This window comes from Lepisma saccharinum, chromosome 1 (genome assembly GCF_977018435.1).
Source record: "Lepisma saccharinum chromosome 1, izLepSacc3.1, whole genome shotgun sequence".
Lineage (NCBI taxonomy): Eukaryota > Metazoa > Arthropoda > Insecta > Zygentoma > Lepismatidae > Lepisma > Lepisma saccharinum.
Window position 1 is genome coordinate 120,097,042 of NC_139229.1, and position 20,933 is coordinate 120,117,974.

At 37.6% G+C, this 20,933-nt stretch overlaps 1 protein-coding gene across 6 annotated transcripts in view; it reads left to right on the plus strand.

Annotated features, from left to right (window-relative positions):
• LOC146000332 (zinc transporter foi-like) overlaps nucleotides 1–20,933 on the plus strand; it is a 108,661-nt gene that overhangs the window by 73,611 nt on the left and 14,117 nt on the right. For 5 of the 6 annotated variants that reach the window (XM_083137892.1, XM_083137856.1, XM_083137866.1 and 2 more), the window contains exons 2-8: nucleotides 2,077–2,149; nucleotides 8,993–9,593; nucleotides 10,663–10,751; nucleotides 11,987–12,182; nucleotides 15,708–15,877; nucleotides 16,669–16,875; nucleotides 18,184–18,316. In XM_083137892.1, the coding sequence (XP_082994018.1) occupies nucleotides 9,071–9,593; nucleotides 10,663–10,751; nucleotides 11,987–12,182; nucleotides 15,708–15,877; nucleotides 16,669–16,875; nucleotides 18,184–18,316 (1,318 nt within the window). In that variant the 5' untranslated portion in view covers nucleotides 2,077–2,149; nucleotides 8,993–9,070. Of the gene's footprint in view, nucleotides 1–330; nucleotides 404–2,076; nucleotides 2,150–8,992; nucleotides 9,594–10,662; nucleotides 10,752–11,986; nucleotides 12,183–15,707; nucleotides 15,878–16,668; nucleotides 16,876–18,183; nucleotides 18,317–20,933 lie in introns of those variants that run through there. The other variant, XM_083137874.1, reaches the window with a different exon arrangement.

Sequence of the window (20,933 nt, forward strand, 5' to 3'; positions counted from 1 at the left end):
AATCACCCCTTTCCATTTAAAATTTTGGAGTTGAATTCAATATGGCGGTCAACAATATGGCGGACCTCGGCTTGACACACACAACTATGGTTCCTCCTGGGCATACATACCCTGTTTCTATTAGGACTAATTGTATCCAGTATAACTCTTGTACATTTTATAGGGGGGTATGAAGGGACTTTTGACTCACCCTGCACAAGAGTCCACATAGCTCGAAGTTGACGTCACGTCTCGTCAGCCAATGACCATTGACTTCCACTTGCTTGACTCACCCGTCCTGTACTTGCTTTGAGCAGGCGAAATGCACTGCGACTGCGAATAGTCGGTTTGCTAGAGCGTGCACGTATCAACTGACGCTCTTGATTTTCATGTGTGATATTGAAAAAAGAATAGTGATAATTTAGTGAGCTAAACATTGACATTTTCGTAATGTTTTTTGTTGTTGTTTACTTCGAGTGCAGTGCATTTACTTACAACAAAATAAGTTCGCGGCCTTTGTTCGCTTAACACCCGAAGGACATCGTGTGCGATATCTGTACACGTGTGACACGAATTACGTCGCTTTAGAGGCAGCGACGCAAGGATCTATTAAGGAGGGGAAATTACCTGTTTCTTTCCTGTTACATCCGCTATCGGGGAGGAAGAGACAATAGCGTAGCTGCTGCCTCGTAAAATGTCTCGTTACGATTTCATGAGGCGCTTCATTTTCAAGTCATTGCCACATCCCGCCCGTGACGCATGATTGCGTTGCTGTTATTTTGTCGCAAATCCACTTGCATTTTCGTAGTGTTTCTGAATGTAATGTTTGAATTGTTTCTGTCTCCTTGAAAATCCCAGACCGCGCCAGGAAATGTATGTTCATGACTTACAGACGGGAAGAAATAGCTTTTCATCAGTGGCGAAGAGTATGTTGCTGTAGTGGGAAGAGCTTCCTCAAGAAATGCAAACAAAGGACAAATAAACGTCTTACCCCCCTTCTTAAATTTTGCAAAAGTCAAAACTCATAGTTTAATTACTTAATATCTAGTTTCATTTGTTTATTTAGTACACACCCACGTGAATAGTGTCGTGGTTAGGTTAATCCCTTGTTGCTGAAGTTGAGCTGCTACAAGCATAGGAATTCTACCTTGATTTCTAAACCATTTTTAAAGTAGTTTTTTTGTTTTCAGAACACGCCGATCAAGGTGTTTGCCTAAAGCACGCGAATCAGAGAAAGAAGAGCTCGTTTTAGAAATTATTAAAACTGTCTGTTTGATTAATTTTAAAAGTTTAATAGGGTGTTTCAGTAAAGTGCCATTTTACACTTGCAATCGCAAATTTTTCCATTTTTACTTCCCGAAATACTATTTTTTGTTTGCTCCCAGTTGTGGGGGGCAAACCTTTGTAGATAAGGTTTAGCATAGTGCAGGGGCAAAAGTGGACGCCCCCCTCGCCGCCACTAAAGCTCCTATACCTACAGTATGCAGTATGTTGAAAATGCACTTTCACAAAATGAAAGAGCATTTTATTTATTTCTAGCGATTCATTATTGATGGAAAGGATAAGGACAGAGCTTGCTCGCTGAAAGATGAAGCACTTGTCCAGTGGCTATTCGAGGTCGAGTAGGAATTTTCATATGAGATTTTTGTTGTTGTTGTTGTTGTTGTTGTAATATATCAGAATTCCCATCTTACATGTTGCTAGTTGCTTTTTAAACTGCCTCATGCTAAGAATAAAAATTACTAAAAGAAAACTAAATCATGGATGGATTCGAATCCAGGGTGAGCAACTGAAGGGGGGGATTGCTGTCACGTTTTCATATTATCTGCCTCGGCGCCCAAGTGGGTTGTGTGTTAGGCTCGCATTATCGCCCCCTGAAGGTTCTGGGTTCCTGTGCAGGGCAGAGCATTTGGTGTGTGTGCTTCGTGTGTGATATTTCATGCATTCATCCTCATCTTCATTTTTAGCAAAATGACATTAAATAACCAACATTACGATAGAATTGATCAACTAAGATAGTTCATTGTACTGTTGTAGTGTTTAATTTTTAGAATTTTTCACGAGAATTCAGGTTTTGATAACTTTTCCATTTTCCAGGTGGGTTTTACGCGGAAGATGGCAGCTACTCGAATAGATCTCTTGAATTGAAGAAGGACAGCTGCAAGTAATGGTAAGTAAATCATAATATTTGTGCAGATACAATTGTCCTTAGAAGTTGTTCCAGTTTATGAGAGAGAACGCTGAATGCTCATTCTAGAGAGACAACATCAATAATGCTACAAATAATAACATAATACAAATTACAAGTATGTAATTGAAATAGTATTATCCTCACATTTCGAATAGCCTAATTTAAGTTATTAATGCCTCGTGCATAAACTCCCTGATTTTTGGAGACAAAAGCATCTTTTATCTTTCCTCTTCTGCTCTGGTAATCCTTGTTGCCTAGATACCTAACAGTGTAAGGACCTGAAACAGTGGTGCCACGATGTATGCGAGGATTGACGATGCAGAACTTCCGAATTTCAGCAGACTTTTCTTGTCATGTGGAAGAGTGTAGTTACGCTCTTTTTCGATTGATTGTAACTCTTGTTAATAGTGCAGTTCAGTGTCGTAATATTGATTAGTAGTGTTTTTCACATCGTCCCTTTCCTTACTTTTCTCCACTCTCACTCTTTTCCAGACTATTGTTTCCAGAAGCATGTCTTGTTCTTAACCATGAAAAAAAATTTTTTCGCTCATTAAGCTGACTCAAATTAGCAGTTTCGAAATTGTACCCAGCTCTTGTTTGTAGATTATAATTCTTGCATGCCTCCCGGGTTCGATCCCAGTCGAGCCATGGGTCTCTTATCGCACAACACTAGAGCAACCTTCCGTTCTGACAGACGAGGAATGCCTACGTTGTTAAGTTCTGTTCTATTAGCATAAATACACTGAAAATTTATTATTTACGCTAAGAGAACTAAAGCTAACCAGCCTAACCTAGCAACTTAGTCATTTAGTCTAACAATAAAATCATTCCCCGATTACGTCAGAATGCAAGGTTGCTCAAGTGTTGTGCGATAAGGGAGACCCGTGGAGGCATGGTTCGGATCCCACTTTAACCTGTAGGTCCAGATCCGACATAAATTGGACGACACCAACTTTCTACGCGAGGGAAGTTTGTGCTCAGTTGGAAATTTTTGAGAATGCCTACAATGATGCTTCTACCGTGGAAATCACTTATGTATGCAAGGAGAGAGTTTAATAAACTCATGCAGCGCGAAACAAATACATTCAAATATTGTATGCGGATTTATCATAGCTGACGTCCACAAATCTTGGATAATTTGAAATAATTTTGCTGTCGGTATAAACACGTCAATTTAGTATTTCCCACATAACAAAATAAGTATTTTCCAAATTTCTTTATCTGAGGGGAGAGAAATTTGGATTCTACCTCTTCCTCCTTGGATATGTCTTGTCGGTAGGGTGTCTGACTGCCTCGATTTCCGAGGTGTGTGATCTTAGGTCGGAATTTTTCCGGCCTTGTCCCCGCATAAAGCGGCTCTGGGACTCACCCAGTCTCAAATCAATGAGTACCTGGGGACAACCCTGGGAGGTAAAGCGGCCGGAGCGTGGTGCTGATCACATCACCTCCAAAATAGACGAGATCGAGAATGTACCTTCATGGCACGGTGCTACATGCACGGGGAACTTTACCTTTACCTCCTTGGATATACCCCTGATTGCATTCACAAGTTGTCTGTGTGAACAGTAATTATCAATGACATTCCCTTGGGCACAGATCAGTCATGTAAATAACATTGAACATTGTAAAACATATTAGTTTACACAAACGTTTCCCTCCCCATTTTCTATATTATCTCTTTTTTTTTCACATCACACCTCGACGGATACCTGTTAACAGATTGCAAGTGCATACGTTATCCTGGTTCATTTGGAAGAAAACAATTTACTTATGGTTTGCTGATATAATTTGTAGCAAAACTAAAACCTGATTTAGCAGCGTCGTGTTTCCTTGAAGGTTCTGTGTGGCCACTTTCGTTCGTCGATAAAATATATGGCTTCACGTGTGTTGAGTCCCCCCCAATGCTACAACGACGTTGGTTACATAACTATCGCTTTGTAACGGCCATAGGTAAAACTACCAGGTTTTGTTCTATTATCGCGGAGGAAAATCCGGGAAAAATGAGCTTTAAAACCAGTGCCCTTATTTTTCAAATGCCATTTCACATTCTAGCCTTCTTTCCTTGTCACACAAACTATTCGCAGGCCCACACTGAGGTGAACACAAGGTACGTGCATACTGCTTTTAAAGGGCATTTCGGAAATCATTGTTTTTGGTGCTGAATGATGTATAACGTTCGTTATCAAGACTCAGTGAGTGAGATACCAGATCGGCTACATTTACTTACACCAGCCAGATGCTCTAGTCCAGTGTTTTTTGTGGTGTGCTACACTTTTTGTAACATTATATGTCGCCATCTTTTTTTTTTTTCAATTGAAAAGCCCAAAGAAGACGCACAGAATACGGAGTTAATTTATATCAAATTATGGTTCTGAGCGACAGCGCTTCCTTTGCAGTAGTGCAATTCTAATTGTGTACTAAGAGGGAGTAAGGTTGAAATTGACCGCCCTTCTTGAAAAGTGCAACTATTTTTTCTTTTATACTTTGGTTTTACGTCTCTTTAGTACCATTGCATTGCAACAATGAAAATAAATAATGCGATTTATACCTGTGTTTGTGTGTGTGTGTGTGTGTGTGTGTGTGTGAGGAGGGGGGGGGGTTGTTTGTGTGCCTAGCTTCTCATCACTCTGTATTTGATAGAAAGGCTATTATATCCAATTCTACACCACCGGGAATGTTTTCGTGAGAATGTTCCCCTCCCTCTTTTCTTTCAAAGCAAGAGGCCACAACTTTTTTTGGGGTGGGGGGTGTGTGTTGTGCAACTCTCCTGACACCAAATAATTGCACAGACATTACAGCAACTTTGTTTTTAAAAAAGACGCAAATAAGTAGCCGAAGATTTAAAAGCTCACTTTATGCACGTATGCTAATTTGGACTTTGTGTACCATGAAACTTGTAGCTTCACGGGTTGTTAGGGAGCCGCCTTCCGCCCATAATGCAATTACAAAGTCTGAATACGCCACCCTTCTCTCTCTCTCTCTCTCTCTCTCTCTCTCTCTCTCTCTCTCTCTCTCTTTGTGTGTGTGTGTGTGTCAGAGAGAGAGTGAGTGTGGTGTCCGTTCGTCGATTTCGTCTAATTAATTTATTATCATCGTTGTGATTAGCCTAAAGAGGCAGACAATGTATAGAAATTAAGAAAAAAATATAAAGAAGTAGGCGGAGAATAATCATGTTTAACTGTTATCGATTCAGCCGTAGTAGCTTTTAAATTTCTGATACCCTCAAGTTGTTTTAGAGCTGCTCTGGCCCAGTAGGTAGGTCGTCTGACTGCTAAGCGGTAGACCTGATTTCAGACGGGAATATTTCCAGCGATTTCCTTGAAGTCACCTGGTGGCGACCAATTTGCGGGGGGGGGGGGGGGGGGTAAAGGCGACCGAAGCGTCACATCACACGTGACCAAGATTGTGAATGTATGAGGCCCTACTTGCACATCCTCCATATGTCTTTATGACATGTTACAGTGTACAGGGCTTTACCTTTTACCCAGTGGTGTGCCCAAGGGGCGGGGGGGTCATAAGCCCCCGTTGGCCCAGTATTACTAAAAAAAGTCAAAGGAAAAATGAGTGCTAACTACTAAAAAAGAAGTATGCATAACCACATCCTTTTGAAAATACTGGGCACGCCACTGACCGGTGATAAATTTTACTTTCAAACGTAAACAGTTGCCTTATTTCCTCTCCTCTTTTTTCCATTACCTGAAATATTTCTTCTGGTCTGTTTTTGCGTGGGCAAAACAGTGTCTTCGTCCACCATGCACATTATATCTAACAACAAAAAATGCGAAGGCCATTTGCCGATCTAGGCATTAAAGCAATTTCCAACCTTGACACATTTGTATTGTGTTGATTTCGTCTTTAATGTGTTTTTGTAATGAAATAGTAATAAAATTTGATCGTGCGCAGCTGAAGAAAGTGTCCCGGGGGTACGTTAGAATTTCTTATCAGTTCTGCTTTGGTAATATGAAGCGAACTTCGGAGCTGTCAAGACTGAGTGACAAGTGCAGCTAAAAGCATTCTTTTCTTTCCTTGTGTTCTTCCGGTATGTGTTAACAGTTGAAAAACATTCTTTTGCGATAAGTTGTGCTGATACATCCTTGATAACAGTGCATTAGCCGTGATGTCAATCAATATCGCATCATGTCGTGCATAAAATGAGGTAAACAATAACTGATAAGCAAGTGCTTACTGTGTTCATTCTGTAGCGTGTTAATGACCTGTTTCTTTCTTTTTCTTTTTTAGAACTGCATTGTTCAGTAACATTGTTTTAATTTTCTAAAACGATTTCCCATATGTGCATTTGCGTGTATAATCTGCACTCTTCAGTGTCAACTGTTCCGGCAAACTCACGCGTTGCAAGTACTGGGAATTGCTGTCGAGTGTTAAGGCGCCACGTTTAAACTGGAACTTGACTTGTTCCCCCCTTGAAAAACTTTATAGTAAAAAAAGGTAAAGTTCCCCGTGCATATATCACCGTGCCATGAAGGCAGATTTTAGGGGACGGGGAGGGGGTAGGGCCCCACACATTCTCGATCTCGGCCATTTTGGCGGTGATGTGTTCAGCACCACGCTCCGGCCGCCTTTACCCCCTGCCCCCCAAAGGTTGCCCCAGGTACCCATTGATTTGAGGCTGGTTGAGCCCCAGAGCCGCTTAATGCGGACACAAGGCCGGAAAAATTCCGACCTTAGATCACCCACCTTGGAAATCGAACCCGGGTCCCTCTCGTGGCAGACGCATGCACTACAGGCGAGACAACCACGATTGATTGATTTATTGTTTTAAGTCCACTTTATGCACATTAAGGCTAATCGGGACTGGACCTACAGTTTAAAGTGGGATCCGAACCACACTACCATGTGCCCCCACTGGGTATCGAACCCAGGACCCCTTGATTACAAGGTGACGATGTTACCACTATGCCATCGGGGAGGCCCGAGAGACAACCAAGACTCAAAAACTTTCTAGTTGTAGTTTTTTCTTCTTCTTTATTTTGTGTTGCTTCTCTGTCACGTTTAGGCTAACGAGATGATTAGGATTAATGGCGATTGGGTGAAATCGATGGGCACTCGTAAGGGAACATTCATGCCAGGTCTCGAATCTGGAATTTTTGGCAGCGAGATAGTCTATCCTCTGGGGAGGCCAGAAATCTATCCAGTATCGTCCCGTTTTTCAGTCTTTGATTTTAAGACAGTTACGAACTACAAATATTTCCCCATACGTATATACAACTGATGGCATGAAGTACTCGATTATGCTTTGATATCAATTTTACTGGTCACAGAATTTGCTGAGTTATGATTTCAAGACCATGGTGAATAGATTTTAAAACTAAGAAAACAATCTGAAGGTGGAGGTTGTAATGCAACTACAGGGTGATTTATAAATTGTTCAACTTGAACGTGGGTCGCTTTAAAACCATGAATTCTATAATCTATATATTCTTTCTCATTATCCATTGATACATTTCTTATGATTTACTTTATCTAGATGTTTATTAATGGCACGGGGTCTAGTATATTCCCCCATCCCACCCAAATATCCAAATGCGTGAAAAATATGTACTATGATAATTTGGGATAATTTGGAGTTTGGAGAATGATGCAATGTCATTGTTTATGTAGTCATTCTGTTGACTACATGGAAGACCCATATTTTTGAATCACATATAATAGTTTGGTAAACTGGCAGTGTTGTAAGGGATACCTCTTCATGGTGTAGTCTATTCACTGAGTCAATTGTTTGCTGTGTTCTTTTGGTGGCTAAGTTCATTGATCTCACCATTGAAGGTTCCTGGGATTGAGTACCAGCCTGAGCATAAGTTTTCCTTTGTGACTCTCTCTCTCTCTCTCTGCATTATTTTCATGGCTTCTGACAGAAAAGAAACTTTTCGAGGGGTTTCACCAGTAATTAATCATACAGTTAACAGTATTATATACTGTCAGTATTCACTATACAGGCATGTGTTTTATGGGACCGATTGTAGGTTACCTTGGGGGAGGGGGGAGGTGAAAGAAACTTGCTATAAGACAGGTTCAAGGCTTGGGCTCTTTTTAAGGAGGAGTGATTAAAACACTATCCAGCAACATAGAGAGTTTTCAACCAGGAACAACAATGGAAAGAGAACAGCTACAAGTGGAAGGGTTGCAGGTGGGCTGTGGTTCTAAGAATGTCATGCAAGAAATTTTGGAGGGGGTGGGTTGGACCTAAATCACCCCCTTTATATATGGCATTATATGTGAACAATTGCAACTAAGTATCTTGCATCCTCATGGATGCAATTAGCATAAAAATACATAAAAGTGGACTTTGTTTCATGTGTTTCAGGTAGCAAGTAGAGAGAGATATGGTAGGTAAATCAGTAAATTGATGGAAGATTCAGTTTTTTGTATGATTGGTTTAAAGTGGATGTGTGGAGTACAGGCTATGGATATATATATATATATATCTTTGGGGGTGGGGGGTGGGTGTGTGAAAGAGAGAGAGAAAGAAATTGATAATAAGTTTGAGGAAAAAGAGGTAAATGTAATGCATCTTGTGAGAACTAGAATAATGTAACTCCAAAAATACAGTGTTCAGTTTTTTAGTCAACTCACCTTAAAGTCAGATTTGGAGTCAGATTGGCATATTTTTTTAAAAAAATGCAAATTTGAAATATATATATGACTCGTAGAGATACATTGATTTGACTTCAAACAGCTCTTTAGAGCGGTGAATACCTTATAAAACCGAACACTGCATTTTTGGAGTTACGTTCTGCTGATACTTACATGACAAATGGATAATTATACATATCAAATTTATATATTTACACTTTATTTTTTCAGGGCGTGACAGAAGCAAACTATCACACAAGCTGAGTGGAAGTGTATCATTTGTGGAGTGAGTAGCTTTTGGTGTGCAACATGAGGCGCAACAGTAGTTTGGTGACAATATGTGTGTTGTGTTTATTGTCTGCTGCACACATGCAGTGTTCAACCATTGCTTCGAATGTGCATGAAACAAAGGACCATTCAGAGCATTCTAGTCACATGCACGGTGATAGACATTCGCATGGAATTACCAATGGTGTTCACCCTGAATGGTCAGAGAAGGAAAAGCTTGTGAAAAATATAGACAAGAGACACTTCATCCAGCAGATATTCGATGAATATGGCAATGGAGTAATTATAACAGTGGAAGGTTTTGAACAACTTTTAGAAACTTTACACCTTAGTCAAATGATTGAGAAACACAACAGTATTGGGGAAAGTGGCATTTCATCAAGTACCATAGACACACCAGTGAAAACAAGTGAACAGTCCCAAAGATTAAGTGATAGTGTTTTGTCGAAGTCCAATGTGTCCGGTATAGACAAATTAAGACATAGTGACTTAGCAAAGTTAGAACAGCCAAATGTAATTAAATGTGATAATTGTGAATCAAAAGGTAGGTACAGTAGATTAAGTTTGATCAAAACTAAATTTGGCAAATTGCTAGTACTATCAAATGGTATTCAGATATATTCAGTATTCAAAACTGCACAAGGAGCCAATAATACAATTTTTTGTGCTATGTATTATTAAAGTCACGTGAAAACAGTTCTACCAAGGCATGACTTTATTTTCGGAGATACAGAAACAAGATGATACAAATTATACGGGAAAGTAAAGGTCTCCTCAGAAAAAGTTTTCATATTTATTGAAACAGGCATCTTATTTTATGGAGAGGAATTTTATATTGTTGGCTTAGAGCAGTGACCTTTAACAATCTGCCCATGGGTTGTATGCAGCCTTAAATTTAGCAGCCTGCTAAAGCCAGCAATGGTGAATATACTTTTTTAAATTCGAAATAACGTATAACACTGTTTTGTTATGCTTATTTGTTGTGTTGCAGCCTTGACAGGGGAAAGGGGAGAACTGACATGGGAGGTGAAATTTTATCATGCCTCTCGAATCAAGTAGTTAGCAAAAGTAGAAGAAAATTAATATTTAACACAAAAAGTTCTCTATTGTGAACCAAAATATATATATAGCAAAAAATTCTTAAAACATAGCATTTCCAATATGTACGATTCTATACAAGGATGTTGAGCATAGTTTTCATCATTAGGTCTTGTAAGTTGATGACCTAAAAAGTATAAAACAAATTATATAAAAAATGACCTTAAAATTATTTTTATTTTTAAATGACCTATAAAATTACTTTAGATACTAAAACTAGTGTTTAAAGCATTTGAATAATTTTACATATCTAGATGTTTAGTGATTTAACTGAAGTTTAAATATGACTGAAATGCATAAAACAGTCATGTAAGAACAAAATGAAGTTAGAGAAGCTAAAAGTTATTAAAATACAATAAAAAATCTTGAAAATCACCAATATCGCTAAAAATTTACTCAGAACAGTTCTATAGTTATTATTAGTTTTATAATGAGTTAGGGATTTCAATTTCACCATTTTTTCTATAAGTCTACATTAATTCTTTTGTTGAAAGTGTAATTTCTTTCATTTTTAGATGGCAGCCATGAAGATGTATCCCTGCACAGTGCAGATAATCACACTTCATCCAATTTATCCCAGGGACCAGGAAAGGGTGGTTCAGATGTAAGTAAATAGAAGTAAAGAATTCAGTTAAATCTGAAAAGAATGTTTGACACACACACACTACAGTAGAATGCTTTGATTAGGAGATATTTTATCTCCCAAGTTTTCTTTTTTACCAGAGGGTTATACATGGGATGATGACCACTTCACATTTAATCATATGTTGATGTCAAAAGTCAGTCACTCCTCCTACTCTTACAAACTTCCAGAATGAAGTTGGAAGCTGGATCGGACACATCCAGGTGACTATGGAACAGGTGAAAGAATGCCTTATATAAATGTCTACATTTTCTTAGCAGAGGCCCAACGGCATAATGGTATCATTGCCGTGTTGTAATGAAGGGGTAGCAGGATCTATACTCAGAGGAGGCACATATAAACTGTAGGTTCAGTCTCAGTTAGCCTATTTGTGGACTTAGCACAGCACAGAGCCTCTCCCCAACTTTGAGCACCAGTACACTGCTAAGATATTGAAATAGCTATTTCGTGAAGTTTGCAGAACATTAAACTGTTTCTATTCAATGGATATGTCCTGCACCAGAGCTGTGCGGTCTAAGGCGTAAGCTTTTGGGCTCTGGCTATGTGACGTGCACAGGTTCAATTCTCCAGGGGGAAGTGTAACAACTTTTCTCCTGATATTTTGGCCCGTGTATGGGACCGGTGGCCACCCACCATCCTGAGGAAATTGAGAAGCTACAAATGATTAGCGTAATCCAGTCATGGAGAACCTATAACAACTGGAGGTTTGTTGTGCTGACCACATGTCAACCCATAATTGGGTGGATGATCTCCCACCAGGCTGGCAGTCAGTAGATAGGCACTGGCCCTCATTGGCTGTTATGCCATGGGTTATTCACTGGATATCTGAATATGATTACTGGGCATCACCACATACTTGTATTTTCACCTCCATATTAGCCTATCTGTGCATAAAGTGGACTTCAAACAAGCAAACGAACTTTAACATTTTCACCACAAAACAACACATATTTAATGTCTCAAGCTATCACAACCTTATAAAGGTTGAAACACCTGCATTTCGAATCCTCAAATTTATGACCATACTTCTATGGGAAGTGGAAAAGAAGAGGCATAATATGAAAGAGGAGTAGGTATGAAAATATTACACATAATTTTCACTTATTAATGTACTATAACAATATATTTTAAAAAAGTTGTTAATTGGTTTATATTTACTGCTGAATGACTGTATTTTTTTCTCTCTCTCTTTTTAGTGCTTGTCTGCAACTGAATTGCTCTCAGTATACGATGTAAATTCACACCATGCAAATATTGATCAGGATACATTTACTCGTTTGTGTCCAGCCCTTATAATTTCTCAGATTAAAAAGCAGAATTGTATTTCCGTTTCAAGTCCTGACAGACACACACACATGCATGAAGAAAATATAGAAGTAAATACTAGTGCAGGTAAGTTTGAAAAACCTAACTTGTGATACAGTCAGGTATTGAATTTATTTCTAGGATGCAGTATCTGTTTATGGTTGCAGTAAATGTAAGAAGTACATACAAATTCATTTTTATATTATATTGTATTGTATGGTATTGTGGTTTACAGGCACTCATATAAGGTACTCTTAAGAGGGCATGATAATCCAATATAATTATTGTTAAATTTCAGAAAACATTCCAAAATTTTCATTGTTTTGCAATTTAAAATTACAATCTGAAACCTGGCTTTTGTTTTATTCGGAAAACTAATTACGTAAATAAACTATTTCTTCATTATGTCACTTTGGTAGTTGAGCACATTGAGTGCTGGACCCATGACAACATGACATGGGTGTTTGTTTCATTGTATTTGCCTTTTTTTTTACAATCATCATTCATCCTTGTCACAATTGACGAAGTCAAGTAGAAGGTAAAGGTAAGGATACCCCTGTGCATGTACACACATTCCATGAAGGCATATGGGGAAATGTGGAGGTAGAGCTCCACATATTCTAGATCTCTGCCATAGTTGGGATGATGTGATCAGCATCATGCCTGGCTGCCTTTACCCCCCTCCCCAGATACCCATTGACATGAGGCTGGGTGGGCCTCAGAGCCGTGCAGAAACAGGGAAATGGCCAGATCACCTGTCCCAGGATTCAGGATTTGAATCTGGGTCTTCCTCATGGTAGCCAGATGTTCTACCAATTACGCTACCACATCACCCAATAAATAACCAAAAAAACACAATAAATAAATATATTCTTATGACAACTATTTAAAATTTCAAGATTAAAAGTTGGTAGATACTAATTTGCATCTGGATTACCCTGAGCTGTATAATGATTTTTTTGGTACTGTGACGGTCTCATGGAATCTGGCCTATGTCAATGATGGGATCATTAACTTAAACCCAAACCCCAATGCAACCCATCCTATCGGTAGCGCTGGTAGCAATGACAGGTATATTACAATGATAAATTTCCTAAATAAACTACCTACAATACCCCAAAATTATTGTTCCAGGAACCTAAGACAAACCCTCATAAATTCCTTAGTTTATTCCCCTATTTATTTCCACATTTACATAAGCACAAAGATTACCTGTAGTGACCCGTGAGAGATGAACATTCCCCCTTTCTGGAAAAGAATGTTAACATTAATACACATACAACTAATCAACTACACACTGCATGATATTTTGGGCTGAAACGCAAAAACATAGATCCAAACTATATATTTTTATTCAGCATCCAGGACATGTGTATATATTAATTACAAGTCTACGGCCGTCGCTTAATGTTACTCAACTGGGCCAATTGCGACACTTTCCAATCAGCATCATTACATTCACCTACACAATGAGTTATGGCTTACGGAAATTTTAAATAAAGCCTGTGTGAGTATAGAACTCGCAATACAGTGTCATACCTACTAAAACATATAACAACCTACATGCATTGATTATCAATGGATCATAACAGCAAGAAGAACCTAGTAGGATTTCAATTTAGACACACTTAAAGATATTAACGTAACACAAATATTAGGCCAATAAAACTGGTTTTATCAGATGAGGAATTTTTTATCCCCTTTACAAAGCTGACATTTTCATATCAATATATTCCACATTAACTTGGCATCATTTTGTATTGAATACCTTTTACAAAATTATACATTGAATGCAAATGCACCGCATATTAATATTTGAAGTAAATTATATTACTGTCCTTTTACATTAATTTTTGACTAGTCAATAAATTTTCCCAAAATGGTTGCGCGACCGTTATGTTCTCGCCACGTTTTGTCGTTAGGTGGATTCGCGAATCATGGCCATGAATAAGCTAATGACACACGGATGCTAGCATATTAATCGAAGTGTTGATATATCACTTTTATCCAAATTTCAGGTGCAATCTCACGATTGTCACTCGGATGGAAGATAATAAAGTGTACTTACATATCACAACTGTTTCCCACCAAAGTTCGTGACGACTGTTTTCAGCTCAATTATCCATTGTCACACCAATGTTCACTTCCATGTTCATGGGATATCACACTTCGCAATCTTTAGTGAACATAACGAGCTAATCTGATTAACCTATAATCCAGGAATAACTGTGATTACCGTGGATTCTTCAGGCTCGATAAATTTCAACGCCATTCTCCATGCTTCCTTCCTGACCAGTTCCTGAATCCATTCCCCCTATCCGATTCCTGAGACACGATTCCGTTCTCCAAACCTCCATTGTTTTCCTCCTACACCCATGAGTTCCTCGAACCGTTCGTATACCCGATTCCTGGGAAATGATTCCGTTCTCCAAACCTCAATTGTTTTCCTGATACACTCATGAGTTCCTCGAACCGTTCTTTTACCAGTTCATTGAAGACAATTCAATTCTCCCAAACTTCAACGTTTTCCTTCGCTCTTGTCCAGATACATTTCGAAATTCTAATTAAGTTTGTATTTCTCAGATATGTTAGTTTATTTAGACATTAAGAATCCTTGAATTAACATAACATTTATAAGCAGCTCAACAAACACAACTTAATTATGCTAATACGATGTCAACCGTAAACTGATGACATCTATTGAGTAATCTTGGTACCAAAGAGCAACTCAGTCAGCTGTACCGTATACAGCTGCCACCTGTGAGCAAATTAAAGTACTCGCTAGACTTTAATGTCTAAGAACAATCTTTATGACAAATATAGAGTTTTAGCCCACAAATAAAATCAAAATATAGACACATAAGACACTTATGACAACGATCGTCATAGTACAATATTTTACAATAAATATTTCCATTGTAGTTTACGGTTCTTACAACAAGCACATAAACAGACTTCTTGGTGAAACGTTTTTGGAGAACACACACGCCCTTCATCAGACATTTATTCTTGTTTGATTAATGTTACAGTCATGATGTTAACTAAAAGAGATACAGTTCTACAATGAAAGCAATATGTACAAACAAGAAAAACTTTTACAATAAGCAGTTGATTAGTATTGTACATTATTGCAATGCATTATTTATTCCTTCCCTATTTTTCAGAATTAATTTGTATATTTTAACGGATGTTGGAATATGTCTACTCAACTGTGATTGGATAAAAACCTTGGTTAGAAAATTTTATCTGATTTCTCATGGTTAGCTCGTACAAAGTGATGTAATTTTGTCTTTGTTGTTTTTGATACCTTATGCAAACCAAATATTGTTCAAAGGCTAAGTTAGAAAAGGGGCATTTCCAAAAGTATAGTGGTTAATGCTGTCATCTTACAATTAAGGTGCCTTAGGTTCGATTCCTGGTAGAGGACATAACACACTGGTTTGGATTTCACTTTAAACTATAAGTCTAGCACTGATCAGCCTATCTGAGCATAAAGTGAACTTAAAGCAAACTTTGCTAACATATTTCCTAGGATTCTAATGCACATTAATATTAGAGATGAACATGCTGGTGAGCCATCAGTTAATTTTTGTTCTATTTGTGTTTTTGCAGTGTGGCTGTACTCCACATTAAGTATTCTTGGAATCAGCTTGTGTGGGCTTTTGGGAGTTGCTGTGATACCTTGCATGCAAAAGGTGTTTTACCAACGCTTGATTCAGTTTTTAGTAGCATTGGGCGTTGGTTCACTGTCTGGGGATGCATTATTGCATCTACTGCCACATGTAAGTATAATATATTAATGTAGGAGAGAATGCAAAGCATGGATTGCAACAAGTACAGGTTTTAGTGCATGCTACCACTTATGTGTGAGGCGTGGTGGTGTAGTCGGTAGGGTGTCTGACTGTCACGAAGTAGGCCCAGGTTTGATTCCTGGGGTGGGGGATCTAAGGTGGGAATTATTCCTGCCTTGTCCCTGCATAAAGTGGCTCTGGGGTTCACCCAGCTTCAATTCAATGGGTACCCAGTGGGTAAAGGCAATCAGAGCATGGTGTTGACCACATCACCTCCAAAATGGCCGAGACCGATAGAATGTGTGGGGCTATACCTCACATTTTCCTATATATACCTCATGGCATGGTGCAAAGTGCACGGGGAACTTTACCTTTACCTTTTTTACTGCTAATATATTGCATGACACATCATCACTTTCAGGACCAAAGCCTGCCAAGGGGCTTGTAATTAGATGATGGTAGGTAGTACATCAAATCCTCATTATCACTGTTCTCTGACTTTCTAGATTGGGGTTTTAATACAGAGAAAATGTTAGATGTTGAAACAGCATTATCTTTGTAATTAGTAGTGTCTAAAATATGAGAGAATGGACAAATTCCATAATTTTGCTGATGAAAAATTAGTGAAAGCTATGCTGTAATAAATCTCATAAGCCTTAAGAATTAGTGGTCAAGATAATTATACCATTTTTAATAATTATGTCTTATTATGTTGTAAAGTAGGTCCACATTTAGTAGGTATGATATAAAGTGTGAATTCATAATATTGCTTTCTTTTCTAGGCAATGAGCGGTCCTCATACTCATGAAATGGATCACTTTTACCAACAGGGAATGCATGAAAGTTCAGTTAATAATGATGAACATTCTGTAGATAACAATGTGTGGAAAGGATTCGCTGCTTTGTTAGGTGTGGTTTTCTTCTTTTTCATGGAGAAATGCCTTACGTTAATTGGAGAGTGGCGAAAGAGAATTCAGAGGAACAGAAAGGTAACTATTTCAGAGTCATTGGGATACATTGTTAATCTTACTTAGTAGCATGTTGATTGGCTGAATTGCTATATTTTACTTTGGTTTTCTGTCAGTTTTGCTAATGACTGAAAGATGGCAAAGATAAGGATAAATGATGATAAAATGGACACAACACAACACAAGTCCCATGGAGGATTATACTGGCTGTGAGTCCATACGCCAGAGCCTTGTTAGTCTGCAAAATACAGTACAAGGTGCACTGTATGGAAGTGAAGTAGACATTTGCATGTCTAGGAAGGCTCACCCCCTTACATCCTTTTTTGTTAACACTTGTCTTGGTGAATATGATGTGTGGTGGTATAAAGGCTGTATGCACTTAATTCTGAAAAATAACTTGGAAACTTTCAGTGTGTGGGCAAGGAGGTTGTGATTTAATGATTTTCTCATTTGCAATTATGAATAATTTAAAGGAGAATTCAGGTCAATTGATTTGGTATAGTTCCAATCGGAAAATTATGTATTAAAATTTATAAATACTCTGGACTACTTTGAATAGTTACTATTTTCAAATATTCATAATGGTGGGAATTATTAACAGTATTTCTTCAATCATATTTTCATGAATCAGAATAATTTACACATAGAGTATGTGAAAGACAGTATTGAAATATGTAACATCTTCAGAATGTAGACTTCTTGAAAACAAGTTTCAAAAACGAAATTATATGCACAGGATATGCTTTTTCTTTGAACTCCATTAGCTCTGATGATATTGACATGAAGCTTGTGAAATGCCCTGCTATGTAATAAGAAGTAGCAATCTGTTCATGATGTTCAATAAATAAACTGTATGTTCCAGCACAAGGCATTAGACAATATCTTTTGTCACCTTGGTGGCAGAGCCTATTGATCGATTGATTCACAATCCCACCACCAAAGTTTACAGATTCAAGTCCTATCCTGGGCATGGGTGAATTACCATTCATCAATCTTGTAACCAGTTAACCATCATCACAGGTGGCCAAAAGTGACAGAAAAGTGACATGGAATAAGCAAAAATACACATTATAGCATATAGTATTATATATATAGCATTTTAGCATAGTTTCAGTATAATTTTCCTTTGTTTAACATTAGATTTTTGTATTAGATTTATCCCAAAAATAGTATTTAACTTTTAGATATAAAAGCAAGAAGTATGCAAGACTTGCAACGGAAGTTTTGTAATTGTGAACAAACATACACTTAAAAAGAGAGTTCTACAGATTGAACACCTTCACAGCCAGTAATATCTGAAATTTGTTAATCATTTTCTTCTCTTTTCAGCCTCCAACCAAAGTGAGAGTTATGCGTGATATGGATGTCATGGGTAGCAAAACTGTAGGTGAAAAGTTGTGCAAACATAAATATAGTTCATATCCATACTGTTATGGAGAAATTGCTTCAGATCTAATAACAGGTAAGCACAACTATGGATTAGGCTCCATAAATAGACCATGCAAATTATTGCTGTTTCATTTCATTCATTTATAAGATAATTATAAATTTTCATTGTATAACATTTTTGAAAAAAATGCCATGTTTACATAAATTTACTAGCAAAAGTATCTCCCTCACAGTGTAGTGGTTAAAGATAACTTATAATCAAGCAGTTCCAGATTTGTTTCATGTTAGTGACACATAACACAGTGGTTCAAACTGTAGGTCTAATTCCAGTTAGCCTCTCTGACCAGAAAATGGGCTTAATGCAAACTTTGACAAACATTTTTGTCCCCTGATTTCTCTCAGTTGTTAACACTTCTGAAACGTTCTACTATAATTCCTCTTCAAAATTTTACAGATACTCATCGGGCATCAAATGTCAGAAAATGAATAATAATCTGTTCTCCAATAGGTTTTACTTTAAAACAAACTAAACAACAGCCTTGGATGTCTGGGAGGGTTGGCATGCTCCCTCCTGAAAAATGATTATCAAAATTTCACACCGGAAGCAAAATAATCTAACACAGTTATTTTTAGTGGTTTTTATTTTACCTGCGATGTTTCGTCCTCGTTTCCCAGAACTTTTTCAAGCTTACCCTAGATACACGTTTTCGTTTATCTCCCTACCATAAAATAGACACTCATTTCTACATATAAAATACAATTTACAATATGAAATTCATAGCTACACATAAACAGTGTTTTCAAGAAAGCTGGCTTTTTTTATTGGTAGGTTCTTTTTTAGTGTTACCGTATTTATGCGTGTATAATGTGTGTGTGTGTATAATGCACACCCTGGTTTTTGATGGAGAAAAGTGACTAAAATTTTATCTCGTATATGTATGCACAGTATAATCCAGGTTCAAGAAGTGGCTTTCTTAGTTGTAAGTCATACAGCCTTGCTATGCCAATCAAGAGCTAGCGACATCATAGCTATTCAATGAGTCACCTGTTGCTATGTGTTGAGAATATCTGTCCTCTTGTGTAAACAGTAGTTACGAACCCAAGCCACCTCCCCCCTCCCTCCAATGTGTTTAGCATCCCAAAGCTTTCACTCTTTAACCATTATATTTATTCTGTAATAGTATATAGGGAGATCAAAATTACATTAGGGATTTGCAGTACACAGGAAGTTATTTTGTTATTTTTCACCCAACAAATACTGTTGATACACATCCCATGTGATGGGAGGTGCATGCTCAAATTCTGCCAGAACAGCACTGCTTTTCTTGTGTTGCAGAACATTACATTACAAAAATCGTGGAAAATGGCGCTCATTTTCTCTTTACTTTTTCTAAAAAAACACTTCAAAATGTATACTTTTTCCATGACTAATGTAACATTTATAAGAGGCCCATTCAGTACTCTCAAAGTAGCAGTTAGCAGAACAAGATTTCTTTCATTAAGGCATTTACACACTCCATATGTGTCATATTATTTTGCCAGTAATACATTTTAATTATTATTTTCTTTCTCCTCATCTTTTATTTTATCCAAAGTACCACAAAAATCAGAACGTTCCTTCATTTTGTGATGAGTTTATTTCAAATGCATTGCACATTAGTGTTACCATCTTGAATGGAATACTATTCCCATATTCAAAAACTACAGAATTCAAACTTTACAATGATATATAACATGATAGGGTTCTGTAAACATAAAAAAAGTATTCCGTGCATAATACGCACCACAGTTTTTGGGAACAAAAATTTTTGAAAAAAGTGCACATTATACATGAGTAAATACGGTATTTTCATATTTCGGTAGGCCTGTTAAATATATCTATGTAGTATAAACATATTTTCATAACTAGAGTAGTTTTGTATGTTGTTTCTAATGGAACCTAATAGTATGATATGATTTTCAAGGTTTGAATTTTTTATACGAACACGTACATGAAGCAAAAGAGAAAATACTGCTATATCTTTTGAAAATCTAGTATCAAATCTCTTTACATTAAATTTTTTGTTCAGTAAAATATATTTGTATCTTGGCTTTCCAGTACATCATGTATAATTTGGTTAAATGGCCACTAAACCTGGGCACGGAGCAACTAGTGATGTATTTCGGTTGCTTGTTGCAGTGGTTCTCAACCTTTGTGAGACCACAGCCCAGTAAATTTATTTCTTACAAGTCGATGCCCTGGTCCTAACAATTTCACTCATAAATACATTTCTGATCTTTAAAGTTTATATGAAAATTAATATGCGCCCTTAATTAATATGAATTCATACTATGGGAATGAGAGACGCGGTAACAGATAATTAAGGTACTCACGTTTTCTGCGAAGCTGTTTTACATTATTTTCTATAAATTAAGAAAGTACATGTCAAATACATAGTACACACTCTCATAGACACAAAAATCAAAGAAACACACGCCATCATGCACTACAACCATGAACTGAACATAGATAGTGGCCAGGCACACCACTCCTGGCTTCCGTTACTGCAGCAATTAACACCGGTGAACAGCAGACAACATATACGCAGACATACAGGCGACAGCAGCACACCTAGCGGCGATATAGGAAAAAACAACGGAAATGTGCCAAGCAACAACACAACGAATTCCAATGAGGATGGTGGCAGTGG